This window comes from Asterias amurensis, chromosome 2 (genome assembly GCF_032118995.1).
Source record: "Asterias amurensis chromosome 2, ASM3211899v1".
Taxonomy (NCBI): domain Eukaryota; kingdom Metazoa; phylum Echinodermata; class Asteroidea; order Forcipulatida; family Asteriidae; genus Asterias; species Asterias amurensis.
Genome location: NC_092649.1, coordinates 26,533,709 through 26,548,931, shown reverse-complemented (window position 1 = coordinate 26,548,931; position 15,223 = coordinate 26,533,709). Strand labels below are relative to the sequence as shown.

Below are 15,223 nucleotides of genomic sequence, written 5' to 3'. Positions count from 1 at the left end.
CCATATACTTGGACAGATTTGAAATGGTTCCAGTAATGCCCCAAGGCCCAAATGAACTATGGTACAATGTGTATGTACCTTGATTAAATGTTTATGTTTAAGCAACTAATAAATGCTGAATTGTGCAACTTGTGTATCAAATATTTTGTATTTTGTTTTATGTTAATATATAATTCCCCCCCCCCCCCCCGCACCCAAATAAAAGATATGAAAATATGGCAATTTTTATTATAATTTCCCTTATACTATTAATTGTCCTCTTGGCCTCAATTTGAATATCATGGGCTGAATAGTAACAATACAAGATGGCTGACAGGCAATAATACAAGATGGCTGCCCTTAAAGTTCTTAGTGACTATTTAAAGGCACTGGACAACCTTGGTAATTGTCAAAGACCAGTCTTCTCACTTTTTTTGTCCCCAAAAGCACAATCTGCATCTCTGGTTCAACGACTGCGTCACCACAACCCGCTGTCGATATCACCCCCTCCCCTCCCCCTCTACCCCCCCCCCACAGATTGGTTTACGTCACTGAAAACACTGAGACTTAGATAATTTTCGAGTTCTTAGTTCTTAAATATCGTGACTCTTTGATACATTCTACAGTAGAGACCGTAAACTCAAGTTTCATTGGAAGGATGGAGGTAGAATGGCAGGATCAAAACTGATACCAATGTCACTATAGTCCTATTTCTATATCGCGAGCATTTTATTTGAACACAAAACAGTAATAATGATAAACACTGCGTCATTGTACCCTTGCTGCTGTTGGCTGTTGAAATTCACCACATTCATATTAAAATGGTGATATTGATGTTGACTCGCCTTACCATAAACGGAGACCACGTTCATAGTATTTGAATATCAAAGCACCGAGTATAGGAAAACCCAGGGAGGTGGGGCAGGAAGTATGGGGGCCTAAAAATGCTAAAATATAAATGGATAAGTTGGGGGAAAGGTCCACAGGGGTGTACAATTTAATTCGTTGTATTCCATTATTCATAAATAAATCCCAACACGTGACTGCGACCAACAGAACGTCTATAACATCAGATATATCTTATTTGACCTCGATGGTTACGAGAAGTCGATCGGGAAGGCAATTTTTCTCATGGCATCTATGGTGCTCCTTAGAATTGGAACACAAAAGTTCTTAACACTTTGTGGTACTTTGATCACATAAGGAAGTTAGTTTGTGAAAAATAAACCTGGACTCTGGAACGTTTTTCTTCGTTTTTCCTGTCTTGTTTGCAACGATAACCCCATAGGTATGTACAGATTATTACCATTTTTATTTCAGTTTACTCATTGAGAATTTATGTTCCGGATGTACTGATGTGAGGGTGCAAAATGTGTTACAATAGCCCTAAAGAAAGATATTAATAACGTTCTAAAAGTTGAGGAGAAGCCACAGTGTAGCGTAGTATATAATTCATAATTATGACTTACACAATCTGAGAAGCGTTACGCTATTATTCAATTTTTGGGGGATAAAAATACAGATTTTTGTAAAACCACATTACTTCGAAGTAAAATATTTCTCAAAATGCAATATACTACCCAAATTTTTTGTAATTTGTTCATTATTGCAATAAGTTCAGAGTCATTACCAAAAGTTGATGCAGACCCTTTAAAGATGCTATGTCAGATTTTTGGCCGATTTGACCCAAACATTTTGATTTAAAATTCAAAAGATATTTTGATGGGGGTTGAGAACGTTACAAGCTTTCTTTTCAGCCATTGCTCGAAAAAGTCCGCCAATTATTAGTAGCAGTGAAATAAAGTGCTCAAAATTAGTTTTTGTCGGTATCCCGATAATATATTACGTGACAAATTCTTATGTGTTTTATAAGAAACGTTTTAAATTTTTGTCATGGTTCATGACCATTAAAGTAAAAGTTAAACTTTTTGCGTTAGAGCGGGTGATACTCTTTGAAATACCATTCACTCAAAAAAAAAGATATTTTTTTAATGTTTGGGGCCAAAAATCTGACATAGCATCTTTAACTCCCGTTGTTTTGTGTACGAAAACACTCCGGGTGGTTGACGCGAATGTTTGTTGATCTGTCACATTTCTTTAGGAAACAATGGGATCCACTGAATGGACACTGTTTCTTTGTTGTCTTGGTGTCTGTATCGGCATCTCCCAGTCATCAACCTGCAGTCATGCGCAGTGTGTTTACGACTACGTCACTGCAAAGGCTGACTGCTCCTCACTCAATCTTGACTGCATCCCCGTCAACTACCCAGACGCCATCATCATGGATCTAAGCCACAACAACATATCAGAGCTGTCACCAGACGATTTCAATGGCACATTCTCCAGGCTGGCTGAACTGTACCTTGACTACAATAACGTATCTAATGTGACGTCACTGCTGGGATCCAATGAGATGGGAAGACTACAGAAGCTGTCTTTGAAGCACAATGTCATTTCTTATTTGCCTACAACCTGCCAGCTCAGCTCTCTTAAAGAACTCTCAGTAGACTATAACTTAATAACACGTGTATCCAGAATTCCACAATGCGGAGATATGGAGCGTTTTTCTGCTGATTTTAACTTGATAAATCATTTTAACTTAAACTATATGTCTAATATTATAAGCATCCAGTTCAACCAACTAAGCAGCATATCTAGTAGTGTTAGGGATAGGGGCAACGAGAACGTTAGCTTATTTTTGGATCACAATCAAATTTCAAGTTTGGTTTTACATAACAGGTACAGTTTGACTGAAATCTCACTTAATGACAACCGCCTCCAGCAGAGGGTACACACACACTACATCCCACGTATATTTAACATAGGCAGCAATGGATTAAGAAACTGGAATAGATTCGAAGTTCGTTCGTATGGAGACACGGTAAAGAGAATGGATCTAAGCAACAACTCGTTCGATTCTTTGATTCAACCACATTGGGCCCGGAATGTCGAGTTCCTAAACGCCGATACGAACCTGCTGGCAAACCTGTCTTCGACAACCCTGTCGGGATTTGTCAATCTGACTGAACTGCATGTAGCCAATAATCGTCTCTTGTTCATCTCACCCACTGCACTGAGTCAACTCTCCATGTTACAGTCACTGTATCTCGACGACAACGACCTGACGTCTTTGTTTGGAGGAGTATTTTTCAACCAGTCTAACTTATTTGAGCTCTCCATCACCAACAACCGACTCACCATGTTACATCCTGATTACTTCATGGGTCTGGTGTCGTTGAAGCGTCTGTACCTCGCAGGGAATCATCTCACTAGCGTCAACTCACAGATGTTTCAACTGGCGCCTGACATTCTTACATTGGACTTATCCCGAAATGAGCTTCAGCAGGTCGACCTGCAGGACTGTGCTCTTATTAATCTTACAAACCTACAGGATCTCTCACTGGCTCACAATCTGATTCATGATGCAGACACTATCTTGGGCTTCTGTGATTACTTGCAAGTACTTGATCTGAGTTATAACTTGATCCAAGTCGTGCATGGTGATTCGCTATCTGAGAGAAATAGAGCATTGTCCCAACTCGAGCTAGAAGGCAACCCATTGCAGTGTGACTGTAGGCTCACAGGTCTGCGAGACTGGCTGCGTAACAATCCACCATACGTTGAGCCTCGATGTGAAGGACCGAATCATTACTATGGGTCAGTGATAACAGACTTGGACAGTCATGACTTCTTATGTCAAGCACCGATGGCGATGGTGGACAAGCAGCTGACAACCCTGGCTGGAAAATCTGTGACTCTCATATGTACAGCTACTGGCATTCCTGCTCCGACCGTAACATGGCTCTCACCAAACGACACAGAGATACTAGCTAATGACATAGGAAGATTCACCATTCTGCAAGGAAAGACTTTGCATATCACACCAGTGGAGAAACATGACGAAGGGAGGTACACATGTCTTGCCCACAACATCTTGGGTGAAGGGAGAGCCGAGGTCAACCTTACAGTGACTACCTCTAAATCAGACGCCCCACAGCCACACTCACTGGCTTCTTCCGTTCTCCCCACAATGTTTATCACCATTATAATAACGGTTGCTGTATTTGCTGGTATCATATTCCTCCGTCGGTATCGCAAGAAACAGCAAGAAGCCAACTCCACATCTGCAGCTAAAACCTCCAACCTGAAAGTTGGCTTCAGTAAAGGTGAGAACGATGACTCGGAGGGAGGTTGTGTGATCAAAGCCCTTGACGAAGGCTATGAGGTTCCAAGTGGACAGAAGACCACAAGCAGATATGCGATCAGTTCTGCTACAGGGCGTCTCCAACCATCTCAGACCTACGCTCAGACCTATGAGGATCTTAGTGGAGGCAACGGAGAGAACAAAGGCGATGAAGAAGTGTATGAAAGTGTGTCTGGCCCATAGTTTGGAAAACGACGCTGGCTTTTTACACACAAACGCATAAACGCTAAACAAAATTAAGGATGTGGACAACCTTAAAGACACTGGACACTATTGGTAATATTGTCAAAGACCAGTCTTCTCACTTGGTGTATCTCAACATATGCATAAAATAACAAACCTGTGAAAATTTGAGCTCAGTTGGTCGTCGAAGTTGCGAGATAATAATGAAAGAAAAAAGCACCCTTGTGTCACATTTAATAGTTGTGTGCTTTTAGATGGTTGATTGCGAAACCTCAAATTCTAAATCTGAGGTCTCGAAATCAAAATCGTGGAAAATTACTTCTTTCTCGAAAACTATGTTACTTCGGAGGGAGCCGTTTCTTACAGCGTTTTTTTACTGTCACCCCCCCCCCCCCCCCATTACTCGTCAACAAGTAAGGTTTTATGCTGATAATTATTTTGATTATTTTAGATGGTTGATTGCGAGACCTCAAATTCTAAATCTGAGGTCTCGAAATCAAAATCGTAAAAAATTACTTCTTTCTCGAAAACTATGTTACTTCGGAGGGAGCCGTTTCTTACAGCGTTTTTTACTGTCAACCCCCCCCCCCCCATTACTCGTCACCAAGTAAGGTTTTATGCTAATAATTATTTTGAGTAACTACCAATAGTGTCCACTGCCTTTAATAGTAAAAGTGAAAATATAAAGGTTCACAGTCTTGAACAACATCCCTTTAATGGTAGACAACATCCCTTTAATGGAAGACAACATCCCTTTAATGGTAGACAACATCCCTTTAATGGTAGACAACATCCCTTTAATGGTAGACAACATCCCTTTAATGGTAGACACAATCCCTTAATAGTAGACAACATTCCTTTAAATATTTCTGCTTGAAATTCAACAGCATTTGAATAATAAATCAAACGTGTTGATCTCACTGGTTCAAAACTTGATGTAAAAAGAAATCCTCAATTTTTTTGTGAATCCGATGACAGACTGAGCTTGAGACATTTATAATGCCATGTAGAGGCACCCGGGTCACTTTAAATCCGGGATTTATTGGAGAGTGTTCTTATTTTTAATGAAATCAAAATACTCGTAAAGCATCCTCTTACATAATGCATTTGGGCATTTGGTTTTGAGCTTTTATTTCTAAAGGTGGTGGCTGCCCTTAAAATGTTTAATATATTATTATATAATTTGTGATAATTCAAATGTATATTGCGCCATTTATATAAATAGATTACACCACATTGTAGAATACACAGAATGGAAGAAAATGAGAATTGAAAATGAACTACTGATGTTTGTATTGTAATGTGTTTCCATCGCGGGGTTTGTTTTTAATCATACATTCACTGCACATGGTTCTAGAAGAGTAAATTCATGAATGTATAAATATTTTTTAACGTACAAAAAGCCTAAATCTGTTTTATGCTTTGTATATAGTCACATGTGAAAATCGTCTGACGTTTTGTATTGTAAGACTTTTTGAGGCATAGTATGAGGAAGTATATAATTGCTAATAATCAATTTGGGAAAAAAATAAGATTAAGAAGTTATTATTAGAAGTTTATTATATTTTTTTCAAGAATTACATTTGTAAGTACTTTCATGTTTACATTAGGCCTAGTATCCGGAAACATATTATTAGCCTATGCAAGATTTTTTTAGAAACTATAAGTATAACATGTCGGCATATATTGGTGGTGACTGCTACACTCTAACAACTTCTGGGTCAGAAGTGACCTGAAATCGATTTCGGGTCTCAGTAGGCCTGACACATTCCCGGGTCAGGCTGACACGTACCGGGTCAAGCTGACACGGTAAGTGGTTAACATGGGGATCTTAACAAGGATTCTGCGTCAATTTGACCACTTTCTTGGTTATTTTGACACACGTTCCGGGTCATATTGACCCAGAAATGGGACACAGAAATGGGTCAGGCCACAAGGGGCTAGAATCCGGGTCATCTGCACGGAAGTTTGTAGAGTGTTCTTATGAGTCCGGGTAGCGGCTAAGTGATTGTGGGGTTACGGTGGGCTAAATATACTTCAAAGCATGTGACAGTGTTGATCAGTAAAAACCCTTAAAACTGTATCAGGGCTGTATAAGGGCTGGTCACTACCTATAAAATTTACGCTAAGCAAACAATTAAAAAAGCAGGATATTGACCATAGATGCTAAACGTGAAATGGTATTTTAGATGGTACCTCTTTTCTAGCAAGCACAGCTATGTTGTGCTTAGCTAGTTTGTGTGCCTTTAAGCAGCTTTATGCAATTGGGCCCTGGTCTCAGCTCAGTAAGCAAGTGATTATTGCCTATAAATGGTTGATGGCCACTCCATTAGGACTTTGATTTCCAGCTTTAGATTGATGATAACAATAAAACGTATACTGTATACATTTTTAACTTCTTTAAACTTGTAGAATGCAACTCTGGTTAAACTTGCGTTAGGTATTTATTTTTTAAACATTAATTGTGCACACTTCTGAACCTATACAAAAACAAAGTTAACAGAATGGTTATATTATTTGAGTCGCAACTGGTCTTTGTGTAGCATTAGATGGGAAAATGTTTGCTGTGCAGTGTATACATAACCAAGTTTGGCCAAGTGGTCTAACTATAAATAAAATTTGAGTTCTCTGATGTATGTGTGTGGCTTGTAATTCAAGACCTGATAGCATGGTGCTACTTAACCAGAAAATGTTGCTTAACAGTAAAACTGTACTTAGCAAAACTAAGTAGAATACTGGCCAGTCAATGATGCATGAGACATGATAAACAATATGTTGGTGGTGCTAGCTAAGTTTTGTGTTTTTACTATTTTCTGTTAACAACATTTAAAGTGTTCTTGCACAAACAAGACGATATACTTTTTATAGGTCAATTTCTTTTCCACACCCAGGAGTAAATAGGCCTATGGTACTGCTAGTATGCAAGAAGGCACCCATTTGGTGCTCCATATACTTGGACAGATTTGAAATGGTTTCAGTAATGCCCCAAGGCCCAAATGAACTATGGTACAATGTGTATGTACCTTGATTAAATGTTTATGTTTAAGCAACTAATAAATGCTGAATTGTGCAACCTGTGTGTCAAATATTTTGTATTTTGTTTCATGTTAATATATAATTCCCCCCCGCACCCAAATAAAAGATATGAAAATATGGCAATTTTTATTATAATTTCCCTTTGAACACTAAATAATGCATTATACTATTAATTGTCCTCTTGGCCTCAATTTGAATATCACTGGGTTGAATAGTAACAATACAAGATGGCTGACAGGCAATAATACAAGATGGCTGCCCTTAAAGTTCTTAGTGACTATTTAAAGGCACTGGACAACCTTGGTAATTGTCAAAGACCTGTCTTCTCACTTTTTTTGTCCCCAAAAGCACAATCTGCATCTCTGGTTCAACGACTGCGTCACCACAACCCGCTGTCGATTTCACCCCCCCCCCTCCCCCTCTACCCCCCCCCCCCCCACAGATTGGTTTACGCCACTGAAAACACTGAGACTTAGATAATTTTCGAGTTCTTAGTTCTTAAATATCGTGACTCTTTGATACATTCTACAGTAGAGACCGTAAACTCAAGTTTCATTGGAAGGATGGAGGTAGAATGGCAGGATCAAAACTGATACCAATGTCATTATAGTCCTATTTCTATATCGCGAGCATTTTATTTGAACACAAAACAGTAATAATGATAAACACAGTGCGTCATTGTACCCTTGATACTTGACTGTTGATATTCACGACATTCATATTCAAATGGTGATATTGATGTTGACTCGCCTTTCAGTCGAGTTATTCTACCATAAACGGAGATCATGTTCAAAATATTTGAACATCAAAGCACCAAGTATGCTGTAATGACATGAAGGGGAAGCCCCTGGAAATAAGGTTGGGCAAAAAGTATGGCGGCCACGAAATGCTACATTATAAATGATGGATAAGTTGGGGGAAATGACCACAGGGATGTACAATTTAATTCGTTGTTATCCATTATTCATAAATAAATTCCAACACGTGACTGCGAACAACAGAACGTCTATAACATCAGATATATCTTATTTGACCTCGATGGTTACGAGAAGCCGATCGGGAAAGCAATTTTTCTCATGGCATCTATGGTGCTCCTTAGAATTGGAACACAAAAGTTCTTAACACTTTTTGGTTCATTGATCACATAAGGAAGTTAGTTTGTGAAAAATAAACCTGGACTCTGGAACGCTTTTCTTCGTTTTTCCTGTCTTGTTTGCAACGATAACCCCATAGGTATGTACAGATTATTACCATTTTTATTTCAGTTTACTCATTGAGAATTTGTGTTCCGGATGTACTGATGTGAGGGTACAAAATGTGTTACAATAGCCCTAAAGAAAGAGATTAATAATTGTGTTCTAAAAGTTGAGGAGAAGCCACAGTGTGCGTATGACATCTAAATTATGAATTACACAATCTGAGAAGCGTTACGCTATTATTCATTTTTGAGGGGGATAAAAAATACAATTTTTTTTGTAAAACCACATTACTTCGAAGTGAAATATTTCTCAAAATGCATTATACTATCCAAAGCTTTTGTAATTTGTTCATTATTGCAATAAGTTCAGAGTCTTTACCAAAAGTTTATGCAGACCCTTTAAAGATGCTATGTCAGATTTTTGGCCGATTTTAAAATTCAATAGGTATTTTGATGGGGGTTGAGAACGTTACAAGCTTTCTTTTGAGCCATTGCTCGAAAATCCGCCAATTATTATTAGTAGCAGTGAAATAAAGTGCTCAAAATTAGTTTTTGTCGGGATCCCGATAACATATTACGTGACAAATTCTTATGTGTATTATAAGAAACGTTTTAAATTTTTGTCATGGTTCATCTTGTCATGGTTCAAAAGTAAAAGTTAAACTTTTTTTCGTTAGAGCGGGTGATACTCTTTGAAATACCATTGACTAAAAAAAAACCTATTTTTTAATGTTTGGGGCCAAAAATCTGACATAGCATCTTTAACTCCCATTGTTTTGTGTACGAAAACACTCCGGGTGGTTGACGCGAATGTTTGTTGATCTGTCACATTTCTTTAGGAAACAATGGGATCCACTGAATGGACACTGTTTCTTTGTTGTCTTGGTGTCTGTATCGGCATCTCCCAGTCATCAACCTGCAGTCATGCGCAGTGTGATTACGACTACGTCACTGCAAAGGCTGACTGCTCCGCACTCAATCTTGACTGCATCCCCGTCAACTACCCACACGCCATTATCATGGATCTAAGCCACAACAACATATCAGAGCTGTCACCAGACGATTTCAATGGCACCTTCTCCAGGCTGGCTGAACTGTACCTTGACTACAATAACGTATCTAATGTGACGTCACTGCTGGGATCCAATGGGATGGGAAGCCTACAGAAGCTGTCTTTGAAGCACAATGTCATTTCTTATTTGCCTACAACCTGCCAGCTCAGCTCTCTTAAAGAACTCTCAGTAGACTATAACTTAATAACACGTGTATCCAGAATTCCACAATGCGGAGATATGGAGCGTTTCTCTGCTGATTTTAACTTGATAAGTTATTTACGTTTTAACTATCTGTCAAATATTATTGTAAGCATCCAGTTCAATCAACTAAGCAGCATATATGTTAGTTCAAAAGATAGGGGCAACGAGAACGTTAGCTTATTTTTGGATCACAATCAAATTTCAAGTTTTCATTTACATAACAGGCACATGAGTTTGACTGAAATCTCACTTAATGACAACCGTCTCCAGCAGACGGTACACATACACTACACCCCACGTATATTTAACATAGGCAGCAATGGATTAAGAAACTGGAATAGATTCGACATCCATCCTTATGGAGACACGGTAAAGAGCATGGACCTAAGAAACAACTCATTCGATTCTTTGTTGATTCAACCAAACTGGGCCCGGAATGTCGAGTTCCTAAACGCCGATACCAACCTCCTTGCAAACCTGTCCTCGACAACCCTGTCAGGTTTTGTCGATCTGACTGAACTGCATGTAGCCAATAATCGTCTCTTGTTCATCTCACCCAATGCACTGAGTCAACTCTCCATGCTACAGTCACTGTATCTCGACGACAACGACCTGACGTCTTTGTTTGGAGGAGTATTTTTCAACCAGTCTAACTTATTTGAGCTCTCCATCACCAACAACCGACTCACCATGTTACATCCTGATTACTTCATGGGTCTATTGTCGTTGAAGCGTCTGTACCTCGCAGGGAATCAACTCACTAGCGTCAACTCACAGATGTTTCAACTGGTGCCTGACATTCTTACCTTGGACTTATCCCAAAATGAGCTTCAGCAGGTCGACCTACAGGACTGTGCCTTTATTAATCTTACAAACCTACAGGATCTCTCACTGGCTCACAATCTGATTCATGATGTAGAAACTATCTTGGGTTTCTGTGATTACTTGCAAGTACTTGATCTGAGTTATAACTTGATCCAAGTCGTGCCTGGTGATTCGCTATCTGGGAGAAATAGAGCTTTGTCCAAACTCGAGCTAGAAGGCAACCCACTGCAGTGTGACTGTAGGCTCACAGGTCTGCGAGACTGGCTGCGTAACAATCCACCGTACGTTGAGCCTCGATGTGAAGGACCAACACATCACTATGAGTCGGTGATTTCAGACTTGGACAGTCATGACTTCTTATGTCAAGCACCGATGGCGATGGTGGACAAGCAGCTGACAGCCCTGACTGGAAAATCTGTGACTCTGACATGTACAGCTACTGGCATTCCTGCTCCGACCGTAATTTGGCTCTCACCAAACGACACAGAGATAACTCATGACTGGCAAGGAAGATTCGCCATTCTGCGAGGACAAATTCTGCATATCACACCAGTGGAGAAACATGACGAAGGGATGTACACATGTCTTGCCCACAACATCTTGGGTGAAGGGAGAGCCGAGGTCAACCTTACAGTGACTACCTCTAAATCAGACGCCCCACAGCCGCACTCACTGGCTTCTTCCGTTCTCCCCACAATGTTTATCACCATTATAATAACGGTTGCTGTATTTGCTGGTATCATATTCCTCCGTCGGTATCGCAAGAAACAGCAAGAAGCCAACTCCACATCTGCAACTAAAACCTCCAATCTGAAAGTTGGCTTCCGTAAAGGTGACAACGATGACTCGGAGGGAGGTTGTGTGATCAAAGCCCTTGACGAAGGCTATGAGGTTCCAAGTGGACAGAAGACCACAAGTAGATATGCGAACAGTTCTGCTACAGGGCGTCTCCAACCATCTCAGACCTACGCTCAGACCTATGAGGATCTTAGTGGAGGCAACGGAGAGAACAAAGGCGATGAAGAAGTGTATGAAAGTGTGTCTGGCCCATAGTTTGGAAAACGGCGCTGGCTTTTTACACACAAATACATAAACGCTAAACAAAATTAAGGATGTGGACAACCTTTAAAGACACTGGACACTATTGGTAATTGTCAAAGACCAGTCTTCTCGTTTCTTACAGCGTTTTTTTACCGTCAACCTCTCCCCATTACTCGTCACCAAGTAAGGTTTTATGCTGATATTTATTTTGAGTGTTACTACCACTTGTGTCCACTGCCTTTAATAGTAAAAATGAAAATATAAAGGTTCACAGTCTTGAACATAAGAATGGTAGACAACATCCCTTTAATGGTAGACACAATCCCTTAATAGTAGACAACATTCCTTTAAATATTTCTGCTTGAAATTCAACAGCATTTGAATAATAAATCAAACGTGTTGATCTCACTGGTTCAAAACTTGATGTAAAAAGAAATCCTCAATTTTTTTGTGAATCCGATGACAGACTGAGCTTGAGACATTTATAATGCCATGTAGAGGCACCCGGGTCACTTTAAATCCGGGATTTATTGGAGAGTGTTCTTATTTTTAATGAAATCAAAATACTCGTAAAGCATCCTCTTACATAATGCATTTGGGCATTTGGTTTTGAGCTTTTATTTCTAAAGGTGGTGGCTGCCCTTAAAATGTTTAATATATTATTATATAATTTGTGATAATTCAAATGTATATTGCGCCATTTATATAAATAGATTACACCACATTGTAGAATACACAGAATGGAAGAAAATGAGAATTGAAAATGAACTACTGATGTTTGTATTGTAATGTGTTTCCATCGCGGGGTTTGTTCCTAACCCCAAAGCAGCATACTAGTCATACATTCACTGCACATGGTTCTAGAAGAGTAAATTCATGAATGTATAAATATTTGTTAACGTACAAAAAGCCTAAATCTGTTTTATGCTTTGTATATTATAGTCACATGTGAAAATCGTCTGACGTTTTGTATTGATAGACTTTTTGAGGCATAGTAGGAGGAAATATAATTGCTTATAATCAATTTTGAAGAAAAAAAAATAAGATTTAGAAGTTATTATTAGAAGTTTATTATTATTTTTTCAAGAATTACATTTGTAAGTACTTTCATGTTTACATTAGGCCTATGTACCCGGAAACATATTATTAGCCTATGCAAGAATTTTTTAGAAACTATAACATGTATGCATATATTGGTGGTGATTGCTACACTCTAAAAACTTCCGGGTCAGAAGTGACCTGAAATCGATTTCGGGTCTCAGTAGGCCTGACACATTCCCGGGTCAGGTTGACACGTAACGGGTCAGGCTGACACGGTAAGTGGTTAACATGGGGATCTTAACAAGGATTCTGCGTCAATTTGACCACTTTCTTGGTTATTTTGACACACGTTCCGGGTCATATTGACCCAGAAATGGGACACAGAAATGGGTCAGGCCACAAGGGGCTAGAATCCGGGTCATCTGCACGGAAGTTTGTAGAGTGTTCTTATGAGTCCGGGTAGCGGCTAAGTGATTGTGGGGTTACGGTGGGCTAAATATACTTCAAAGCATGTGAACGTTGTTGATCAGTAAAAACCCTTAAAACTGTATAAGGGCTGCATAAGGGCTGGTCACTACCTATAAAATTTACGCTAAGCAAACAATTAAAAAAGCAGGATATTGACCATAGATGCTAAACGTGAATTGGTATTTTAGATGGTACCTCTTTTCTAGCAAGCACAGCTATGTTGTGCTTAGCTAGTTTGTGTGCCTTTAAGCAGCTTTATGCAATTGGGCCCTGGTCTCAGCTCAGTAAGCAGGTGATTATTGCCTATAAATGGTTGATGGCCGCTCCATTAGGACTTTGATTTCCAGCTTTAGATTGATGATAACAATAAAACTTATACTGTATACATTTTTAACTTCTTTAAACTTGTAGAATGCAACTCTGGTTAAACTTGCGTTAGGTATTTATTTTTTAAACATTAATTGTGCACACTTCTAAACCTATACAAAAACAAAGTTAACAGAATGGTTATATTATTTGAGTCGCAACTGGTCATTGTGTAGCATTAGATGGGAAAATGTTTGCTGTGCAGTGTATACATAACCAAGTTTGGCCAAGTGGTCTAATTATAAATAAAATTTGAGTTCTCTGATGTATGTGTGTGGCTTGTAACTCAAGACCTAAAAGCATGGTGCTACTTGACCAGTAAATGTTGCTTAACAGTAAAACTGTACTTAGCAAAACTAAGTAGTATACTGGCCAGTCAATGATGCATGAGACATGATAAACAATATGTTGGTGGTGCTAGCTAAGAAACTGACTGGGTAAATTTACAAATTTACCCAGTCAGTTTCCCTTGTGGCTTATATTGATATCTGAAACAAAAAGTCGCATCCCCTTAAGGTGATCCCCTAGCTGCCGCTTCTCAGGTTGTATCGTAATTTGGGTGTGATCCCTGGCTACACGGCAGTTAACGGTTGTATGGCTTCTGACTGGCACCCCCGAACAAAGATATTGACAAAATAGGGACACCGCCAATATAGGGCTAGATAGCTCAGTTGGTAGAGCGCCGGCACGTTAATCCGGAGGTCGTTGGTTCGAATCCCACTCTAGTCAATTCTTTGTTCAACCCCCAAAATCATTTTCTATTTTCTGTTACAACATTTAAAGTGTTCTTGCACAGACAAGACGATATACTATTTATAGGTCAATTTCTTTTCCACACCCAGGAGTAAATAGGCCTTTGGTACTGCTAGTATGCAAGAAGGCACCCATTTGGTGCTCCATATACTTGGAAAGATTTGAAATGGTTCCAGTAATGCCCCAAGGCCCAAATGAACTATGGTACAATGTGTATGTACCTTGATTAAATGTTTATGTTTAAGCAACTAATAAATGCTGAATTGTGCAACTTGTGTATCAAGTATTTTGTATTTTGTTTTATGTTAATATATAATTCCCCCCCACCGCACCCAAATAAAAGATATGAAAATATGGCAATTTTTATTATAATTTCCCTTTGAACACAAAATAATGCATTATATCATTGTCCTCTCGGCCTCAATTTGAATATCACTGGGCCGAATAGTAACAATACAAGATGGCTGACAGGCAATAATACAAGATGGCTGCCCTTAAAGTTCTTAGTGACTATTTAAAGGCACTGGACAACCTTGGTAATTGTCAAAGACCTGTCTTCTCACTTTTTTTGTCCCCAAAAGCACAATGTGCATCTCTGGTTCAACGACTGCGTCACCACAACCTGCTGTCGATATCATCCCCCGCCCCTTCCCCTTCTACGCCCCCCCCCCCCACAGATTGGTTTACGCCACTGAAAACACTGAGACTTAGATAATTTTCGAGTTCTTAGTTCTTAAATATCGTGACTCTTTGGTACATTCTACAGTAGAGACCGTAAACTCAAGTTTCATTGGAAGGATGGAGGTAGAATGGCAGGATCCAAACTGATACCAATGTCACTGTAGTCCTATTTCTATATCGCGAGCTTTATTT

General features: G+C 39.3%; 2 protein-coding genes across 2 annotated transcripts; both read left to right on the top strand.

The window, feature by feature from the left end:
• The first annotated feature begins 1,207 nt into the window (after nt 1-1,207).
• On the top strand, nt 1,208-4,366 carry LOC139952737 (uncharacterized). Its single transcript, XM_071951943.1, has 2 exons — nt 1,208-1,267; nt 2,081-4,366. Exon 2 carries the CDS (start codon nt 2,087-2,089, stop codon nt 4,364-4,366), a length of 2,280 nt encoding a protein of 759 aa, XP_071808044.1. The 5' UTR covers nt 1,208-1,267; nt 2,081-2,086.
• Nucleotides 4,367-8,558: 4,192 nt separating this feature from the next.
• LOC139954470 (uncharacterized) lies at nt 8,559-14,589 on the top strand. The gene is made up of 2 exons (XM_071954277.1): nt 8,559-8,635; nt 9,440-14,589. The coding sequence occupies exon 2, from the start codon at nt 9,446-9,448 to the stop codon at nt 11,732-11,734; it is 2,289 nt and encodes a 762-aa protein (XP_071810378.1). The 5' UTR covers nt 8,559-8,635; nt 9,440-9,445; the 3' UTR covers nt 11,735-14,589.
• Nucleotides 14,590-15,223: the final 634 nt, after the last annotated feature.

Bases quoted from the DNA above. Each gene is read 5' to 3' on its own strand.
- LOC139952737 (XM_071951943.1), top strand. From the start codon at position 2,087: ATGGGATCCACTGAATGGACACTGTTTCTTTGTTGTCTTGGTGTCTGT.
- LOC139954470 (XM_071954277.1), top strand. From the start codon at position 9,446: ATGGGATCCACTGAATGGACACTGTTTCTTTGTTGTCTTGGTGTCTGT.